The following is a 20,852-nucleotide window of genomic DNA, read 5'->3' as shown; positions in this document are numbered from 1 at the left end:
CCAGTGGTACAGGTCTAGCATTAAGGGAGAAGAACACAGCAGGATCATGTTGCAGCATGTCTGACCCCTGAGGGCAAGAAAATGCTACAGTCTCTAGTGTAACGCATCTTTAAATGATCTACATTCCTCCATGTGCTCTGTTGTGTTTATTTCATGACAGACACACTTAGTAGTGCAACTGGACTGTACAGCTTAGAATTTTTCTAAACCATTAATGTGCTCTGCAGGACACATTTCAGTGAAATGCTACCTTACAACACGCTAGAGTCTTTTCTAAAACAAGCGTTCCAGCAAATAGTTCTGGGGCTAGGCAATTCATCCCACCATACTGAAGCATTACATCTTAAATGAAACAGTTATTTTACTTGCCAGCTTTACCACCCTTCCACCCCTCTAGACTCCATTTAGCACATTTAATCTTTCTCAGCAATTTTGGGTCATTCAAAAGTTATTTTCTCATTTTGAGCATTTCTAGGCCATGGCCCTTTATTCTCATAAATCTACATGGTCAAAGCAGAGCGGTAGGGCTATGTTCAGAATAGCATACTAACATTCTCTATCTCTGGTACATGTGCCAGTTTTCAGTATGAGATACCTGCAGACCTATAAATTTGCAAAATATGCAGAATGCAACAGAGCAAACTGCATCCCAAACTGCATATTGATCTTCCTGGAAATTAAAGTGCATTGATGTATTGTATTGTGGGAATGAATTGGAAGTAGTAACAATCTTTAGCCCCTTTCTCGCAGTCTTTACTGGTAGCTAAATTACCGTAATGAGATCATGTGTAAACAGGAACTTTTCAACTGTCATCTGTTCTAGCAATTTCCCGGTATGAGAAGTTGTAATGCTATGTGTGAACAAAGAATGACGATTACCAGTAAATGAGCATGTAGGACTAGCTGACCTAAGAAGTTTGCTTTGAGCCAGTCATAACTATTATGCGCCTCGTATTTTTAAGAGCAAAACTGCATTCTGTGTGATCCTACCCTCACGTCTGTCTTACCCTCACTTATATAGATTACATATGGATCACATAGCCTACAACATAATCAATCAGGCCATGTGATAACAACGTTCCAGTGTTTATAGTTGCATTTTGTCAAGTTTTGAAAAATCGTAGGCAGTGCACTTATAATGTTTAGTAAGCTAATAGTATTAAGCTAGTATTCCATTCTGAACACAATGCCATAAGACAGGGACAAGAAGAAAGATACAGGAAATGAATGGCTATCACTCACAAATCAGGTCATCAGAAGGTTTAGTCTAGTTGACTATGGAATGTGCCATTGGCAGAGCTTCCGTGGAAACGCACAATGGTGCGATCTTCTAGTGTAGCTAACACCTGAAACCATGTGAAAGCCTGGTGTGTAACAACTCCAGATAAAAGCCAGTGCTTTAGGCCATTTAAAAGAAGTGAACCTGAATGCAACCCCCTGTGCCTCTCTTCTGTCTTAAGACACAGTGTTATGTTAAACTACTATATAAAAAATCTAAATGTAACGTCTCGAAACGTGCATTGAGCAAAAAAGTTGTATGACTTGTACAAGAAAACACAGTATCTTAACAGTGGAAATGTGCATGCAAAGAATAATTATCCAGAAAACACCCAAGCAGCTTGGGAATAGTGAAACTCTGCAGGTGTCCTCTGATGATTAGTGATGCTGTGCTTCAGTTAGGCTTATCAAAAATACTCCTCACATTAACAATGCATTGACTCCAGCATTTTAAGTGGCCAACCCGTGCGTCATCTCACCCTAGGAAGGAACGCCTTGTGGGAGAGAGAGATTCAGGTTTGTCACAGATTTCATTCCAGGTTCCTTTCTCATCCCCATGTGCCGATGTTTAATTCAGAAACCATTCTCTGACATCACAATCCTACCATGCACCAGCACAGCATTGTGTGTCTTCAACTAGAGTGAGAATACGTTGCAGTCAATCACAACCATAATATCACTGATCCAACTAATACCAGCTCATACTACGCTGTGTAGGCGGATGTTATGCATAACCAAGATAGTAGGATCAGTAAGACACAGAGAACCAATCCTAATTACTCTGTCCCTGCTCTTGCATCACTGCTGTGTGTGATGAATAAAGGCTTTGGAGAAGATTACGTACCAACGAGATACTTCCGGACAGCAGCATGCAGCAAGTTGAATTGTGATTGTGCAAGAGTACATCTAAGGACACTTGAAAACCCTTATTAAACCTTAAAACCTTCCAATCTGATTTTTCATCAGATTTAAAGATATTGGTAGAGACAATGGATGTGGGTTTAAAGCATGCTTTTGTTATATATTGTTTGCCTAATTTTGCAACAAATACTGTACCTTAAATTTTTTCCATAATATATGTTTATTGTTATGATTCCATTTTAGGAAGTATATTACATTTGCAAAATATCTCAGTCCTTTAAAAAGTATTACAGTGTATATAGTGCAAGTAATATTAAAAAATATAGAAATTACCTATTATATTACTTATAATAAATAAATGTATAGTACCTTTCAATATGAGTCAAAATTTACTGAGGGGTAATAATGGAGCAAGTTTTAAAAAGTGATTTTCACAATTAAAATCAGCATTTTCTTGGTTTTGTTATAAGAGACAATAAAAACAACTTTGTTAATGAAAACACTCCTTTCCTAGGAAAATGTACTTGAAAAATTTACTTGATTTTCAAAAGTCATCAAATTAGCGAGACAAGCCAAACATGTCAGTCTCTGAGTAACAAAATAATCTTAATTCCATAAAATAAGTATAATGAACTAAAAGAATTTAAAATGTTTTATAATTACCCCCAAAAATGATCACCCCTTACGCTGATTATCACGTCTGTCAAAAACTTAGGCTGACTGTCGGTTGGAGTATTAACTAAAAACATGGATAAAACACACTCATGGACATCAATAACTTCACTGAATACTTGCCAGCTAAGAAATAAATAATCATTACCTTAGGATCCATCTGTTTTCAAATCCACATCATTTAAAAATATCACAACATCGATGTCTGTCAAAAAATAACTTGCACAATACATGGTGGTATTTACGTGAAGAAGAGGTCCAGCGAGTCATAAAATAGCATCGGGATAATTTTAATTATTGAAAACAATAATTTTCAATTACTGAAAACATCCGGTAGTGTGGGTTTTATGCCATTTTTTGCTATTTTTGCTAGAATTTTATGCTATTTGTGCAGACCATCTTTTTGGTAATAGATGAACTGTTAAATGAGTGATCATGAGTCCCTGTAGTCCAATTTCACTCTCATATTCTGATGAAATTTTATATATTATAAACTTTACAGGTGATTTTTATGAAATATAGTGATTTTTATGACATGATTTGTTACATTTAATTACCCCTTAGCAAATTTTGACATATATATTTTACCTATGTTTAAAATCATGTACACTTACTCATAAAATCTTTGTATCAGTAAATTTTTAAAAGCTAACAATTGGACACTTGTAACAGTAATAATTTCTTATTACAAAAAAAGTATTTCATACATTGCATCGCTTAATTAATTTATTTTACTTTTGCCTGCTGCTGCATTTATCACGTGTCAGTAGTCAAATCTGACTGCCATATCAGCCAGTCCAACTTTCATATCTAAATAACAACCATTAGAGGCCAAAGGGGGTAAAAAACACGCCTAAACCTTATAGATGCCCGTCAAATGAGTTAGGCATTCAAGCTGGGCTGGTAAGTTGCATGGCAGCAGTCCTCTGGACTTGAGCTGCTTAACTTTTGCTCACATCTTATGCGTTTTAATCTGTGGGAAATGCAAATATTTATGTGTATTTTTCAGCCTGTTTTAAAGCACATAGAATAGACTTCATGGTGAATGCCAAGATCTTAATCCTCTTGAATTGTAAAGGCCAGACCCCAGGGTTGAATCAAATGTGGCTCTGAGGTGAAAACACAAAAAGATCAAAATCCTGCCCTGGTAAATCTGAAAAAGAGAATAGAGAAGCAGTGTCTACTGTACTGGGTAAAGTTAGCTGTGTTAAGCATGTGTGCCAATCATCAGGGTATTACAACAAACAACATGCGAAGCTGCTAGAAGTCAGGAACACATGTGAATTGACCCCGCGGGACTTGAAGCACAATGCCTTGAGGGCGAGAAAGAAAATCCACTAGCGCATAATTGGGATTAAATATTTATTCTTCTTGCATGATTATTAAGTCCTAAGAGGCATAGTGAATGATGACTTGATGGCCAGATGTTGGCACACAACATCCATCCATGTTTCCTCCCTGGATGACAGTAACCCCCCTTCAACCTTCCCACACCGGTGACAGCAAATTCATGGGAGGATTATAGATGACATGGCACAAAAAGACCAGCTGCTCCACAATCATAAATACAGCGAATGCTGTGATCCCAATCTACAGCCCTGCACTTTATCAGGAGGCATAGCATAAATATATGGATTGACAAACTTGAGTTTAATTACATATTGCCTTAATGTGTTACATTACGAGAGGGCTGGGACGTTAAAAAGACCAAACGCCACACATTTCACAGAATACGTTGCAGTACCACATCGTAATTGTGTTCTTTGCATCTTACCTTACTAACACGCATCATACTCTTTATTAACCCAACAATGGTCATATTGATGAGAACAAATACAGCCTACAGTGACGCTGTTACCTGAGAAAATTAAGGGTTATTATATGCTGTTATATGCTACATCTTGTGGACAATGTGCAAAGCAGTTTGCATTTGGACAGCATGTACAGATTACGCAACGTCACCAAATGTGTGCTGCTCTTTATGAGTTTGTACTGACAAAAATCCTCATTTAAGAACAGATCAAGAAGAAAAACATTCCAAGAGACCCGCTCGTGTTCCTGTGCTCGGTGAACGCCAATGCATATGGAATGACTGCATCTGCAAGCGGTCCTATTGAAGCTCAAGTTTGTGTGTCAGATGTCCCTGAAAACGCTAGGAACATCTGAGGGTTTAAAAACCAGACGTGGAGCCTGTAGACAGGCATTCAGACATACAGTTCAGAGACCAAAAGGAGTGACAACACCTGATTCCCAAAACTCCCAACACAGAGCCTCAAACTTCGGCAAATCCTCAAAACTTAGCGCTCAGGCACTGTTAAACACGCTCCACCGATAGACTCATCTTCTCTCGCCCGACCTCCTTCACACGGCCGTGTGCTGGGTGATATCGCTGCGGGGAGACATGGACATCTGGCGGGTGAATTGGCTGAAGCTTGCAGCTCGGGGCCGGGTGCGGGGAGCTGTGGAGCCCGGGGACGGGGCGGAAAGGACCGGTCCAGGGTGGGTTTGCTGAAGGGGGAGCGAGGTCTGATCCGACACCTGCACCTCATCCTGCTGTTCTTGGGTCAGATCTTTGGAGAACAGGCTCTGGATCAGCTGCAACTTCTCCTTTTCCTCGTTTAGGAAGACGTCCACCAGAAGAGTCTTCTCCTTCTTCAGCTGCTCGCTGATGTTTTTGGGCACGTCCGGGATGACCCAGGCCACCAGCATGCTCATGGTTATCACCAGGTTCTGGAGGAGTGGAAGAACACGTAAGTCTATATATACATTCATGGGAGGGGAACAGGAGATGATACACATCAGTGGCTGTGAAGAAAACATATATCTTTCAATTCAATAGATGGAGGATCTTTTCCACACCAGACAGCATTTTAGGTATTGGCACTCTGCCAGTGATGTCTATACATTGAGTTCCTGATCATGAGGCTTATATAGTCATGAAGAAAAAACAATCTCATGTGCACTTAATATTTACATTTCCGTTCAAAAATCTGGGCTCTGAAAGATTTTACGTGTTTTTGAAAGAAAAAGTTTCTGGTTAACAAGGGTGCATTTATTTGATAACAAATACATTAAAAACTGCTTTCTTTTGCATATATTTTAAAATATAAGTTATTCCTGTTGTGATGCAAAGCATCATTACTCCAATCTTCAGTGTCACATGATCCTTCAGAAATCAGTCTAATATGCTGATTTACAGCTCAAGAAACATTTATTATTATTATCAATGTTGCAAACTGCTTAATATATTTCTGGAAACCCTTTTTTTCAGGATTCTTGTGTGAAGTTCAAAAGAACAGAATTTAACAGAAATCTTATAAATGTCTTTACAGTCACTTTTAATCAAATGAATGAATCTTTGCTGAATACAAATATTAATTTGACATTTGAATTTTAAAGTCATATTAAAGCTTTGAGTGAGGAAAATACTGAGTTTAAGTTGTTATTTATTTAAAAAATCTTTCACATTTTCTAGCCCCTTTAGCAGCTACACAGCCTTGGTCACTATGAACTTTGAAACAACATGGGTTGAATGACATTTAATTTTGGACTGAACTATTCCTTTAACTGTTTGGTTTACTGTTTAATTGCATTTCAATAGAATTAGTTTCCACCCACAAATGCTGACAGCAGGACATTTCTAATGAGTTACAGCACTTATTTTGACCACCATACAGTATAGACTATTTTTCCTAACGTGCAAAGGCTGCATCATTTATATGTGGTTGAACCTCTCATATTGCTGAGGTAGCTATTGTGTGGCTTTTACATTTACGTTCCTCCATTCATAGTCAATTTACTCTGGATTTTCTGGCGTTCACTGGGTCAAACTGTTGGATGTTTTAAGAGCTTGCAGATTTGGGCGTAATGGTAAAATATTTGTTTGTACCTGGAACAATATAACAAAACCTAACCGAGCAGCTAGAACCGACCAGTACTGTTTAGAGAACTGGTACGCCTCAATCGACCATGGCGGTTCTCTGTAGTCCTTGTATCTGAAATGAAAAAAGAACAGGCATTCCGAGTCATTCTAGGCTAATTCATCTCCAGCGAGGTTTGCAATAAAAAGAAACAGAAAATTTAAAACACATGCTCAACACATGCTTCTAGAAGGCTACGAAGTGCAAAACAACACAACAGCATTATTAATTATGATGAAGATATTTTAAAGTGCAAAAGAAGGAACTGCATCCTTAACTATTTTATTGTGTAAGTGGATTTGTTTGCCTCTTTGGGATACACTGACAACTGTTACTTTTAAATAGTTTAAAACCATCACCCCAAAGGTGCAGTTAAATAATATAGTTGTGGTAGGAGGAGACGTTCTTGGTCATATTTTGATTATCTGTTCAGGATCAGACTGAGTTGGCCTTATTCATTAGACCAGACTGTTACCAAATGTTTTGATTTCCTCTATTGAATTATGAAAAGTAAACTCTGAGTCTTTAATAACGTACTAAAGACGTTGCTTTCATGGCCATATACAGTAATCTACATGGAATGTGTTAGACTGCATGGTTTTGATTTCCTCAGACAGTCAGATAGCTTCATCTAAAGACACGATCCCTGGGGTGAAGTCCTTGTTTGGTTATACTGGTCCAGAAAGGGCAAATCTGGTGCAGTAAAAACATGGGCATGATTTGTTCCCCAACCCTATTTTAGAACACTGACAAGCTTGCTCTCTTGCTCCCTCTCCATCTATCTGTCCTCTTAACAAACAGACTGAGGGTCAAAGGAACCCAGACATCAGATTGCCACTTCTCTTTGGTCCGAGTAGCTGATGTCCACCAACAAAGGAGCGTAATCTCGTTCTCAACTGCTTAGAGCAGAAAAAGTAGACAGGTTCTGATAAAAGCACTTTTCTTGACATGCTTCTGATCTGTGTTGTGAAGGCCGCCCGAGATAATCAAAGCACTGGTGAGATCTCACACGTCAGGGTGATGGAGTCCCATCTAGCAGTTTCTCTCTGTCTCTCTTCCTGCCATTTCGCTGCCTGCTGTGTTGCAGTGATACTGTTTGTTTTCATGATCTTGATAATTATTTCCAGAGAAACGATGAACAGAATTACTATCATTATCAACACAAGCAAACACCGCTGTTTGTTAAAAACCTTTTTTTTCCGCGTTAAGATAGTTTACAAAACTATTTAGGCCCACGCGGAATCTGTGCATCATTTTTCACATTTTCTGCTCTGACAGAGGAGGAAAATCTGCAGAATTCTGTGGAACAGACTATTGTAAAAATGTATTACTAGCTGTAGCTAAATATCTGGTAACATTAGTTAACTACATTAATTACCATGAACTAACAATGAACAATACTTATATTTATTAGTCTTAATGGTAATTTCAATGTTTGCTTATGCATTTTTAAAAGTAAAAGTTGTATTTGTTAACATTAGTTAATGGACTGTGAACTAACACAACCAATTGTATTTTTTTTATTAAAAAACTAACATTGACAAAGATAATTAAATTGTTTAAATATATTGCTCACTGTTCATATATTAGCTAATGTTAACAAATGAGTCCTTACTGTAAACTATAACAAAATATCTATACATAAAAGAAACATGCAAAAGGCGGAAGTTTATGTGAATGACAGCCGAATTCTGCAGAAGTCTATTCATTACCAGGCCCATAATGAACCTGTGACAGTGCAGTAGATTTCCAAAGAATCGGGTGTGCATGACTGTTTGTTCAATATTTTGGTGAATTTGTGCTTTCAGCTAACTATAAAAGAACTGACGAGCTACACTCCCTATTCACATTAAGTCGATTGATCCAGTTCTTCGTAATTTACCACTGAACTAAATACACTGAACTGGATAGCATGACTAACCTGGTAGAATCTCCCCAGGCACCATCCAAGAGGCTCAGTATGTCCAGACCATTATAGCTTCGACACATGTTTAATTTATATACGATTTAAGAGGTGCAAATGAGGCGTCCTACGGCTCTTTACGGCCTGTGTACTGTCCTACGAAGAACAACTTTGATGTAAACAATCAGTGTTTGTTTAGGTTGGTTACAACTACTCTTTAGTTTTGAACTAATTACTGATGATAATGTTCATGGTTTTGTGCTTGGCAATGGATGGTCAATAAATTGTTAGATTTTTTTAATCAAAGTTCATAGTAATATAGTTCATTTTTCCTACCTGCAGACTGTAATGTCTTTGCCGAGACTGGAGATGGAAGGCACAGTTCCAGGTTTAAAGTTGCTGACATTAAAGTAAGAGAGCGTGTGGTTGATGAAGCCGTGCATGGTCCCTGTCTCGCTGTATATGTACTGGTAGACCAGGCGAGGGATGAAATCTGATGTGAAGGAGATTACAAAAGCCTGAAATGATAAAAGAATATGTAATTAAAAAGTGAACAAGCAAGTATCATTAAAGGCATAATTCACCAATGACAAATGGGTTCAGTTAAATGTTCAATTAAACTTTGCTGCCTATGTGGTAGAAAGGTGAAAAAAATTGACAGGAGAAAAAAGAGAAATAGGGCTGTTGTCTTTCCTTTTACTAATAGTCAAACTTCAACACCCATAATGCACTGGGCATGTTGCCATTCAAGGCCACTAACAGTCTGCTCCTATTGAATAGGCTTTACGAGAGTCATTGCTTGAGTAGGAAATACATATTTGCAAACTTTTAGCCACAATGGTGTAGACTTGTATTGCTCCAGTGTGCATGAGTTCAAATGTTTAGTGGTAGTGAGTTATTTTGGGGTTTCCAGTGAAGGGTCCATAGCGTTGCAGGCAGTGGCTTAAGGCTGCAAAGAATCATAAATCCGGAAAGAACGCTTTGACGGAAAAGCTGAAAAACCTTTTCAAACTAGATGACAATGAACACAGTGTTCATTCATTCATTCATTCTTTCATTCATTCATTCATTCATTCATTCTGTAGTTTTCACAAAAGCCCTGGTGCTGTCAATAATCCGCCGAATGACATGTTTTGCTAGCCTGGCGAGCCAGACCTACATCAAGATGTTAGGTCTGGGAACTCCCAATTGGCATACCTCAATCCGAGGGGCGGGATAAATGGTTGTCTTTCAAATTTCCTCTGCACGCAATAGGACAGCGCTACAACCAACCAGAGCAACGAACGGCTGTGGCTGAGTGAGTCCCATGCGTTTTTCCACCAGCGGAGCTAGTTGATATATTAAACTTTTGCCGTATCCGCTCGTCAAAACTCCGAACACATCTTCCTTTTTAAAGAATGACTTAACCATGAACTAACAATGAACAATACTTATATTTATTAGTCTTAATGGTAATTACAATGTTTGCTAATACATTTTTTAAAGTAAAAGTTGTATTTGTTAACATTAGTTAATGCACTGTGAACTAACACGACCAATTGTATTTTTTTTATTAAAAAACTAACATTGACAAAGATAATTAAATTGTTCAAAATATATTGCTCACTGTTCATACATTAGCTAATGTTAACAAATGAGTCCTTACTGTAAACTATAACAAAATATCTATACATAAAAGAAACATGCAAAAGGCGGAAGTTTATGTGAATGACAGCCGAATTTTGCAGAAGTCTATTCATTACCAGGCCCATAATGAACCTGTGACAGTGCAGTAGATTTCCAAAGAATCGGGTGTGCATGACTGTTTGTTCAATATTTTGGTGTTATAAATAAATATTTATAATAATAGTTATAAATAAATATTTGGTGTTCATAAAATTTGTTCAATATTTTGGTTCTCTTAACTCCAAATCATCCAGAGTCGCGGCCAAAGCCGATTCGAAAGACTGCTGTTCGCCAGCAGCATCTTCTTTGTTTTCAAGTAGCAGGGAATTCAAATCACCTATGGAAATCACGCGGGGGAACCGTCACAACTCTGCCGTCATTATGTTAAGCCCGCCCACCAAATCTATACACGATGTGATTGGCCTGACCAGAGTTTGGTTTTTCCAGCTCGAATGCCAACGGAGAGTTGCTAGACCACACTTTGCTGCAAAATAATTTTTGCTGCCGCTAGGGTGCATTTAGATGTCTAGGCTAATGTTTTGCATCATCCAGCAGACTTTTGCTGACAAAATTATAGGAATTTATTGGTCCGGGTAACAAACTCACATTGATGATGACTGAGAACTTTCCCAAACCACTCAAGATGTTGTACCAGATACCTGTGGAAACATTTCAATTCAGAGGTTTAATTAGTAGATCCAGGAGCGAGTCTGATTTAGAATGCAAGTGAATTGTTGTGGTGTAAATATTGATATGAGATTTTCACCAATATCTTTGGCCCTCACGGCATCTGGCCTGCGAAGCTCAGTGACGAACTTCTTGGCGTCGAGGCGGATCTCGATGATATTGTTTAAGAGGGCGAAAAGCGGAGCCAGCGGGAATGAGGCCACAAAGAGTGACACAAAACCAAACTGAATGACTGCAGAATGCAAAACAAACAAACATGGAGATTACATGCGGAGACATTTGGAATACAAACTGGAGTTTGATTGATGTGCGTTGGTTAGAAACCAATTCTCATGACTGCTGTCTGTTACCAGGCATTAATATTTTGAAATTGTCGAATTCTCACTATTAACTAACTATTAACTATGAATTTTGCCTCAATAAACTTCTAATTAATGCTTATTAATAGTTAGTAAGGTAGTTGTTAAGCTTATTCATATTGGACAGGATATGGTCATGCAGAATAAGACATTAATATGTGCTTTATAAACACTAATAAAAAGCCAATATCCTAGTAATATGCATGATAATAAGCAACTAGTTAGTGAGAATTGGACCCTAAACTGAAGTCTTAACAAATATTATACAATTTGTTCACATATAGATCAAATAATTTTGACAATTGGAAAACCACTACTAATGTGATGTGGTGATTGTTCTAGAAACAAACTTTCGTTCTGACTTCTAACATTACCAGCAGGGGTGTCAACCACCAAGCTGATTATTTCTCAATCAACAACACATGGAACATAAGCCTTGTGGGAAACTGCATTTCCTTTTTTGGCTTGATTGACACATGGGTTTTTTTCTGTGCAGCAACCAAACAATGGTTCGAGAGAGATCAGGCTGGAGGGTATCCTACATAAACATCCATATGACTGGTTCTTGTTCGCCCGCTCTCACTGAGAATATCTTTTACAGTGTGTAGGTGTTGATCTCCCACCAGTGTTATTACTGAGGGTCCTAAGTTCATCTTCAATTTCTCCCCAATCGTTTCTTTGATTCAAAGAGTCTCATAAGTGTTTCTTGAATGAAAAACAAAGTTTTACTTGGCAGTGGATTAAAGCATTTTTGAGAAAAGTCTAAGGCCCAGGTCTTCTCACGCATATGTCGCTGAAAGACTGTTATGCAACTTGCAGGCACTCCAGGGACTAAACCGTCCCACATCAAATCACTCAATCAACAATCATGATAGGGAACCATAATAAACTCGGCAGATTATCACAGAAGACAGAATACAGAGCTGTTTCAAACTTGTTGAAAGAAAACCATTTTTTGCAAATGTGTCAGGAAACTTCCCTCGGTGTCTTACGTTCTCTGCATAACTGGGCTGTATAAATGCAGAATGAATAATAGTAATTCAAGTTTGGATTGGTTTTCATTTAACTTTGCTGTTTGCTAGGCATTCAGATATTTTGCAGACGCTGTCACAGCAACTTACATAAAAACTCAGTTGTGTATCACTGCAATCTAGTGTATTTAGCGAATGTAGGCCCTTTCCTGGTTGTAAACACAGATGTAAAACAAATGCAGGGGCTATTGGTCTAATTCATAAGCTCATTCATAATTGTTACCCTTTTAACCGTTAAGAAACTCTAATAACTGCGTTTTAGCGTCTTTCGTGAAACTCTAGGTCTTGTCAAATCCAGAGACCAAAGCATTCCTCCGACAACAAATCCTGCTGTTCCCGCCGAAGGGGACGAGTTAGAGTAACCAGATGTTTTTTCACAGCACTTCACCCTGAGGACGCTCTACTTTCGCTTTTACACACAGTTGAGTGTCACTCACTCATCTCCATGTATTCAGGTGTGAGTCCATCAAAAGGCTCCAGGTCATAGTCCAGATGCCATTGTTGGCGGCGACCCTGCTGCTCCACAATCTCCTTAGGGTCCCGCTCCTTATCCTTGAGCGTACGGCACAACTTCTTCAGCTTTCTAAAGTGGGATATGAGAGGGAGAAAGAGAGAGAGACAGAATGTAAACACACAAACCGTTGCTATAAACTTGACCTTGCAGCCAACATGACCCAGATTTGATAGTGAGTCAAGTGTCAGGTTTGTTTCTAAGTACTGCATATAAATTTTATGCAAACACATGGCTCATCAACATGATGTGTGCTTTGTTTATTTTTACTGAACTATTATTGCTCATAAATAGAGTTGGGTGTTTTTTTCCAAAACCAAAATGACTGCACTTTTCTTGTGCTACAAACTAACTTGAGGAGGTATTATTTTTGGCTATATATATATATATATATATATATATATATATATATATATATATATATATTATGTAATATCACACAAAAAACATATATATTTGTGTGATATACTATATATATATATATATCATAATGCATATTATTAATTTTCTAAACAATCAATCTAGCAACGGGATGACGACACAGAACGCCTTAGAACGGGCAAACATCACTAATAATTTTTTTGAAAATTGTTCTTATAACATCATATTAAACTTCCTTGTGGCTTCTGAGCTTTCACTTAATTTAAATAGAGTGCAACAGTGCCTGCCCACTTTTTCAGCGGCACTGCTTCTGGAGGTATTTTTTTGCATTCATTTCTACCATAGGGATGTTTAAAAAGTATTTGTTAAAGCGTTATAAGCCATGGACCAAACCAACTAACTTCAAGGTGTTGTTACAAACACAAACAAACATCATAATATTACAAACTTTGATTTGAAGCAAAAAAAAGTATTTGAAAATCAGACAAAAATACAAAGGTACAAGACTGTGTACTTAACTGCTTTAGTGAAAAAAAGAACTACAGTCCCATGATGCATTGCAAACAGCACAATTGAATTAAAAACGATGGAGAAACAAAACTACTCATTTTAAAATGTTGATTGTATATATAAAAGCAATAACTTTTAAGTTTATTGCAAAATATGCATATATATATATATATATATTTCAAATATATTATATTATATTAAATATTATATTTGTATAATAAATATTATACAAATATTTATTTATAAGTATTTTTGAGAGCGTTGTGAGATTGACTCGGGTACATCGTTTACAGTGAGTGGGGTGGAGTTTTGCTGGTCTCTACTCGCTGATTGGTGTAATTTTCTGTACAGCATCATGGGTAATGTAGTTTGTCACCACGAATTCCACTGTTAAACATGATTATTTTAAAAATAAGTTGAAATAATGCAGGATGATGGTTTGAACAGAAGCAAATGCAATCGATTAACAACCTCGTAGCTCACCGTAGGTCTGTCTTAAAGGTTTATAAGTTAAAAGTCTGTTTCCCTATGGAGAAAATGAATGGGGTTTTTACTTCAGGAACCCGACTGTTGCACTCTGCCTTTAAGTGAATCAATTCAGTGATCTGGCATGAGAAAGAATTTGGCCAGATGTTTCATGATTAATTGGTTAATAAACCAATTAATCATGAAACCAGAGGCATACAGGAGACAGACCAGTTCATTTGATTCACACATACACAGAAGACTCAAAAGAACTCTCTGGAAATCTCATTATTGTACACATCTGTTCAGTTGTTTCATATTTTCCTTCAAACCACACAGACACAAGGCTGTCTGTTCTAGCTTGGTTACACGGAAAAGAATAAAAGCAAAAAGAATGCAAATCTCTATAGCAAATTTGTTGATTAGTCAAGCCATACAGAACGTTCTAGCACATTAAATCTCAATTCAATGCTAAAAACCAAGAACACAAACAGCATGACTGTAGGTCCTACATGTGTCTGTTACAACTCAAAAACACCTAACATACCTAAAAGAGCCAGTGGAGAAAACAGGACCTTCATCAGTTGGTGGTGACCCTAAATAACTTTCAAAATGTTTGGAGCTATTCTACATTTAAAGATGTGGAATAAAACTTATCTCATAAACTTCTCATTGAACAGTTTGGGATTTCAGAAAAAGAAAAGGTTGCTTACATAAGTGGGTTTTGAAAACAAGGTAAATTGATATAATGACCCAAGTTGTAAAATTCAAAAGCTCAATGTAACAGGATATATTTCACCCTGAAAGCACGCCAGCAAACATGCAATCACAACCACAACATACTTTTGACCCCATTTTTAAGTCATTAAAACAGACAGAATGTGCAAGGGCATCGCTCTGTGTTTGGACTTAAGCCTTCGTGTTTGGAGAGTCCTCATCAGGAGAGCAAGTGCGAGAGCATGACAGGTCACGTTGGACTAGACAAATATAGTGGACGAAATGGTCCGTGTGGCCCATCCGTCTGTAGCTTATTAACACTCCCAATAAAACCCTCCAAATGCATCTGCTGCATTATTTAGTCTCCAAAACTACAGCCTTTCCTAGCACATTACTTTTTAATGTTCGCCTTTGTATCATAAGTGCTTTCCTACATCCGTGATAAAGCTCTCGTTTACCAGCTGTTGGAATGAATTTGCATTTGGGAATGTGCTAGAATGACACGCAAACCCCTACTGGCGAAAATGACTGGTCAACTAAAACATAGCTAAAAAAAGATGAAGCACCCTTTTAAACATACAAGGCTCTGTTTTTAGCATGCACATTATTATAATATTGTGGGATGGCATTGGTCTGTGGGGAGATTAGATCTATTAAGTAGGTCAGGGATCTCGAGTCATCCTGGCCTCCATCATGGTATGTTTCTATCAAATACCACTTCTGTGCGTTCCCCTCGAAAAAATAAATTCAAGGCGAGTATTTATAGAACTGCACGGGAGAATGGGTTTGACATTGTTCTCCCCTCCAGGACAATATTGCTTTTTTGATTTGCATTCTTAAATTAACTACTTAAGCTCTCTGAACAACCTCAGTGGTGAAACAGGAAGATAGAAAGGTCAACTGCAATGACAATTTTGTGGAACATGCCAAAGACTTGTAGGCGCAGACTTTATACATGTTCACACATGGTTTACAACTAGAGTGATTGCAAACAAGACAAGAAAGAGGAAAGACAGAGCTGATTTGAACTCCCGCTACTCAGCTGTCAATCAACTCACGTTGAGTTGCTGTTGTAATTGGTAAAGAAGACATTTTGGGGTTGCATGCCGCAAGGAACAAAAGGCAGGTGCATCGAGTGTTTCTGGCCACCTCGGCCATGGGAGTGAATTGAGTGAGTTCATTTAAATTGACCAAAATGCATGATAATAGAGATAGAAGTAGGGATAAAGATGAATCATAAATAAAAGTGCTCATGTTTATCAGATAACTCACAACAAACGGTATGTTACAGAATTGCACACATCAAAGATATCTGTGTGGAAATGAAATGGATATAGAGAAAAAATAAACATAGAGAATGAGTTGTAGCTGGTGTATTTTGAAGGACGAGGAGAAATAGGTTAAAAAGGGATTTCCACAGAATGGAAGTCCACGACTCAGAGGTCCTTTCAGCCACCCAGGGGAAATCTCGTCCCAGATTTTTGCAATCGTTCCATATGCAGTTAGTAAGTATAAGGCATGCATACCACACACTCAATGTACCTGTGATGATTTGTCTCTCTGTGTTTACATGCTCTGCAAGTACAGACTTTACTCCATATAATACCTAAATATCAGTCAAGCTTATTTGCATTTTATCTTGCTCATTAATGACGTAGTGCGGCACTTGTGGAAACATGTGAAATGAGACAGGAATCCAGTCAATTAGAGTACAAGGACAGGCATGCTAGAAAGTTTGCCTGTGTGCAAAGAGAGAGTGAAAGGAATTAAAGAAACCAAAAGAAGAGCAAAATATGACAGAAAGTCATGCAGGAATTGGAATAGGCAGTTTGAGAGAAGCCCATCTTGCAATCTCAGGATTTGTTGTAGCTATAAACCAACTTCAGCAGGAGCAGTATTTACTGAAGGAATGATCTTTCTAAAGTTTCCAGATAGAAAAGCTATTTTGTTTAGTAGTAGAGCATGTTATATGAGATTCACTGAGAGGAGCGGGAACTTACGGAATGCCGATCTCAAAGATGTTATTTTGAATAAGCTGCTTCCCCAACATGATGATACTGAGCTGGATGCAGAGTTCAATTAGACAGCCACCAGGAGCACACTGGGAAGAAAAGGTAAAAGATGTAATGACAGTGTCATGATGTTGAATAGAGTTGCACAATTATTATTATTTTATTTTACAGTATACCTTTAAAATTACAATACTACTATTTATGGCTGTCTTTCTTGCGTCATTTTCAAACCTTAAACCACTGAGCTTTTATTTTTTTGGAAAACTTTTTAAGTTTAACTTTTAAGAAAATGGTTTATAAGTGTTTCTCATTACAAGGGAAGATGGTTGGAGCATATTTGGAGATAAATTGCAACCTTTGCACTAAGCCATTTCATGACTTGTTTTATTTCGATTAATTGTGCATCCCTAACATTGAACATGGTGTTATAGTGCTGACCATCATAAAAGATGCAACAAAAGCAAAACCGTTCTCACCTCTTCCATACGGTAGTCATTGAAGACATAAACGTAGTCACCGGGGCGGCCTGCAAACCTGTAAAAAACCCATGAATAAGGGTCACACGATATATCTCACCCCAAGAAAGGAAGTACCAAGGGTCACATGCCTGTCTTATTTGAAGCCAGATGTTTGTGCTGCATTCAGACTTCTCATTTACAAGAAGCTATATATGTGCTTGTTTGTGTGCTTTTCTTTTTCTCCTTGTCCACCTACCTCCCTTTGAAGAAGGCCACGTAGAAAATGGGTGCATAGGCATTCATGAACTTCAGGAGGAAAGCCTTCAGAATCAGACGCTCCTCAAAGTTGGTCTCTGTTTTAGGGATCTCTGCAGACACATAAATTAAATTATTTGGGATTTAGACAAATATGTTCTGGATAAACTGGAGTCAATTACAAAAGCTCGTATTGTGACAAGTATGATAAAAAGGGGTGGCTTGGAAATTTCTCCCAACATGTTTCTCTTTATCAACTTCTGTTCAGTAGGTTGAAGGTTGAGCGGTGTACTCAGTACCGCCACTTCCAAATATAGCTCTTGAGCGTACCGCCACCACTCCGTGCGCCCAGAACGTGCTTTTAGCATACCGGTACGCTCATTTGCACATCTGTTTCAATCATTTGGCTGCGCTGCCGCTTTTCAGAGCGCCCTTCACAATGCACGGCACGCTTCCTAAATTGTCCCACCAAGAGCAGAGACTACATTACCCATACACCCTTGAGTTTTACAAGCGAAAAGAGCATGCGTCGCTTTTGCCGCTGTCAGTTGCTACGTTTACATGGACACAATCGGAATGAAATCAATACGATTGATGAATCCGAACAAGGTGTTTACATGAATGATAAATAAAGTAATCGGGTTGATGTGGGCGTTTATGTCACAAGTTTCAAATCGGATCTGATTTTTTGACACGCGCAAACTGCACGAATATACAGAGTTTCCCGCTGTCCGCGCATAAATATTCTCCTCAATTGGTTCTTTATTTGTTTTAAACAAATCCTGCTTCACTTCACATACGCGCGAGTAAAATGAGAATTTTAGAATGACGGGAAACTTATTAATATGACACTTTATTCAACAGGAAAAACAGCTCGTTCCACGCGTTATACGTCATTACGTTTATTTAACGTCATTGCACATGCGCAGTCCTTTCAGTTTCGGTTTTCAATCCGATGAAGTGTTTACATGTTCTCTCGATCGGATTACATAAGGGATAAACCACCCCCTTCAATCCGATCGAAAATGTCATTCGGATCGAGCTCAATCGGATCGATTAGGATGTTTAAATGAGGTTTTTTTTAGTCCGATCGAGCCGTCAATCCGATTATAAGTGTCCATGTGTCAACCATGGTGTCAAGTCAACGTGGTCCGGAGAGGGTGTGTGAAACGGGTAAAGAAATGAACCATAGCAAGACTCATGTTTATGTTCTACTGTTCTATGGTTATTATGTTATTATGTTTTATAATTTATTTTATGTACATTTTTTTCAAAAAATTTTAAATACCCTTTTGCACATTTTATTTATGTTCAGTAGCTCTTTCTAGCTCAAGCAAATCCACAATTAAATTATTTTTTATAAGGTCGTCTGTTGACTTCTGTATATAAAACCCCTTCAATATAGTTGTTGTTACCCCAGGGTAGGAGGGGAGTCAGCAAAAAAAAATTTTTTTAATAATAATAGAGTACCGGCACTTCTTTTGGGCCACTTAAAGCACTGAGGTTGAGAAATTGAGCTCTTCAGAAGACCATTGGTTGGGGATTACATGTTTTCTGGCATTCCCTAAATCTTCATCTGCCACAACAGATTACAGGCAATGCCAGATTGGTTTTGGCAATAAATTCACCATATTTCATTAATAGGCTCGAGAAAGAGTCTTTCAGAGAGAAATTCCAGTAAGTATGGTAAAACATTTTCAAGAATGAACTAATGGGTTTGGAAGTAGGTTAAAGCATTAGGGTGAGACAGACTTTAAGAGTAAAAATCAAAGAAGTACGGGCAAATCTATGTCTTATTCACGAGATGATAACACATGCTTTCTCCTTTTCCTTCCTTCCCTACACATCCCCAGAGAATCTCATTTATTCAAACTTCTCTTAAGGAAATCTTGGTGATGGCTAACTGACAAGAAAAGTTTCTCCAACGTTCCTGGAGTGGCTCAAATCAAAGATTCATGCTGTTGGAGAGCAAATAGGAGAAGAAGGACATCCAAAAAAAGAGATAAGTTGACCAAAAGTGATGCACATCAACAATACAGAGGCTGTAATATGGGTGGTCAAATCTCACCCAGTTCTGTGAGCCAGGCAGCCACCATGCCGTAGATCTCGTCTAGAATGAGGATGACCACCAGGTTGATGATGACGGCGGTGGCCGTGACGGTCACTCGGACGTTGGACTTGACCTCTGGGTCTGGACTCATTGCCATGAGGGCGGAGATGGTGATGCGGTAAATGATGACACTGAATACGGCAGAGCACGTCACTCCAAACTACAAGGCAGAGAGGAACAAGAAGCAATGGACGAGAAATGAAATATGGGCGAGTAAGAAACCATTGCATCAGACAGAAAGGCTAAGACTTCCCTTATAAGGAAATGGAAAGCTTATTTATTCAGCTTTCAGATGATGCATAAATCTCAATTGCAAAAAACTGTCCCCTGTCCAGGGTCACATATTAATTAAATAAAAACTTAAGTGTACCTACACACTTTTAAAAAGTGCACTTTGTAATAATGTCAAATTAAAAGTGTACTTTAGAGTACATTTTAAGACTATCGCAACTTCCATGTCATGCTGACATTAATATTTTTATTGTGCTTTAAAGAAGTACACTTATTTTGATGTGGTAACATTTTAAGCACATGTAAAGTAGATGCTAATAATTTATAATTTTGAGTGTTATTCGAAATTACAATTAAATTTAATATATTTCAAATGTACTAAAGTGCAAATATATTTGGTTTTAATAAAAATGACCATGAATTGATACTTTTCTCAAGAGTTACCATGAACAGAATGGAGGAAATGTTGATGAAATATCCAGGCAGTCTGTCCCTCCATGTTAGCTTCTCGTGTCCAGTCTGTGAAGGGAGAGAGACATTCAAGGTTACTAATGGAAGGAGTTTGAATGCGTGTGTTTCTGTTTTTCTGGGAGCTTTGCCTCTTTACTTTTGAATTGCTTTTAGAGTGACTCAGAACTAGCCTATTAGGGGAATAATTCAGCTGTCCACTTGTAAAAACATGACAACATTAAGGCCATTATCACCTGGCCTTCCTCTGAGTAGTGTACATTCCGTACATTCAAGTGATAGATCACATCTCCAAAACATCCGGCCAACACGGAATACCTATTTCAGTGACTAAAACAACTTGAATATGCCTGCTTTG

The 20,852-nt window shown here is 38.0% G+C and overlaps 1 protein-coding gene across 2 annotated transcripts in view; it reads right to left on the bottom strand.

Moving 5' to 3' along the window:
• Window positions 1–4,159: 4,159 nt before the first annotated feature.
• ano2b (anoctamin 2b) overlaps window positions 4,160–20,852 on the bottom strand; it is a 58,881-nt gene continuing 42,188 nt past the window's right edge. For both annotated transcript variants that reach the window (XM_077234838.1, XM_077234839.1), the window contains 11 exons: window positions 20,471–20,545; window positions 19,754–19,955; window positions 17,687–17,798; window positions 17,449–17,506; window positions 16,961–17,061; window positions 12,814–12,959; window positions 11,066–11,218; window positions 10,906–10,958; window positions 8,971–9,152; window positions 6,701–6,806; window positions 4,160–5,541 (listed from right to left, as the gene is read on the bottom strand). In XM_077234838.1, coding sequence (XP_077090953.1) covers window positions 5,173–5,541; window positions 6,701–6,806; window positions 8,971–9,152; window positions 10,906–10,958; window positions 11,066–11,218; window positions 12,814–12,959; window positions 16,961–17,061; window positions 17,449–17,506; window positions 17,687–17,798; window positions 19,754–19,955; window positions 20,471–20,545 — 1,557 coding nt within the window. In that variant the 3' untranslated portion in view covers window positions 4,160–5,172. The remainder of the gene's footprint in view (window positions 5,542–6,700; window positions 6,807–8,970; window positions 9,153–10,905; window positions 10,959–11,065; window positions 11,219–12,813; window positions 12,960–16,960; window positions 17,062–17,448; window positions 17,507–17,686; window positions 17,799–19,753; window positions 19,956–20,470; window positions 20,546–20,852) is intronic.

The sequence above is a fragment of the Siphateles boraxobius genome, unplaced genomic scaffold (genome assembly GCF_051911475.1).
Source record: "Siphateles boraxobius isolate OS27281-9 unplaced genomic scaffold, OSU_SipBor_1 19, whole genome shotgun sequence".
Taxonomy (NCBI): domain Eukaryota; kingdom Metazoa; phylum Chordata; class Actinopteri; order Cypriniformes; family Leuciscidae; genus Siphateles; species Siphateles boraxobius.
This window is presented reverse-complemented; position numbering and strand designations above follow the sequence as displayed.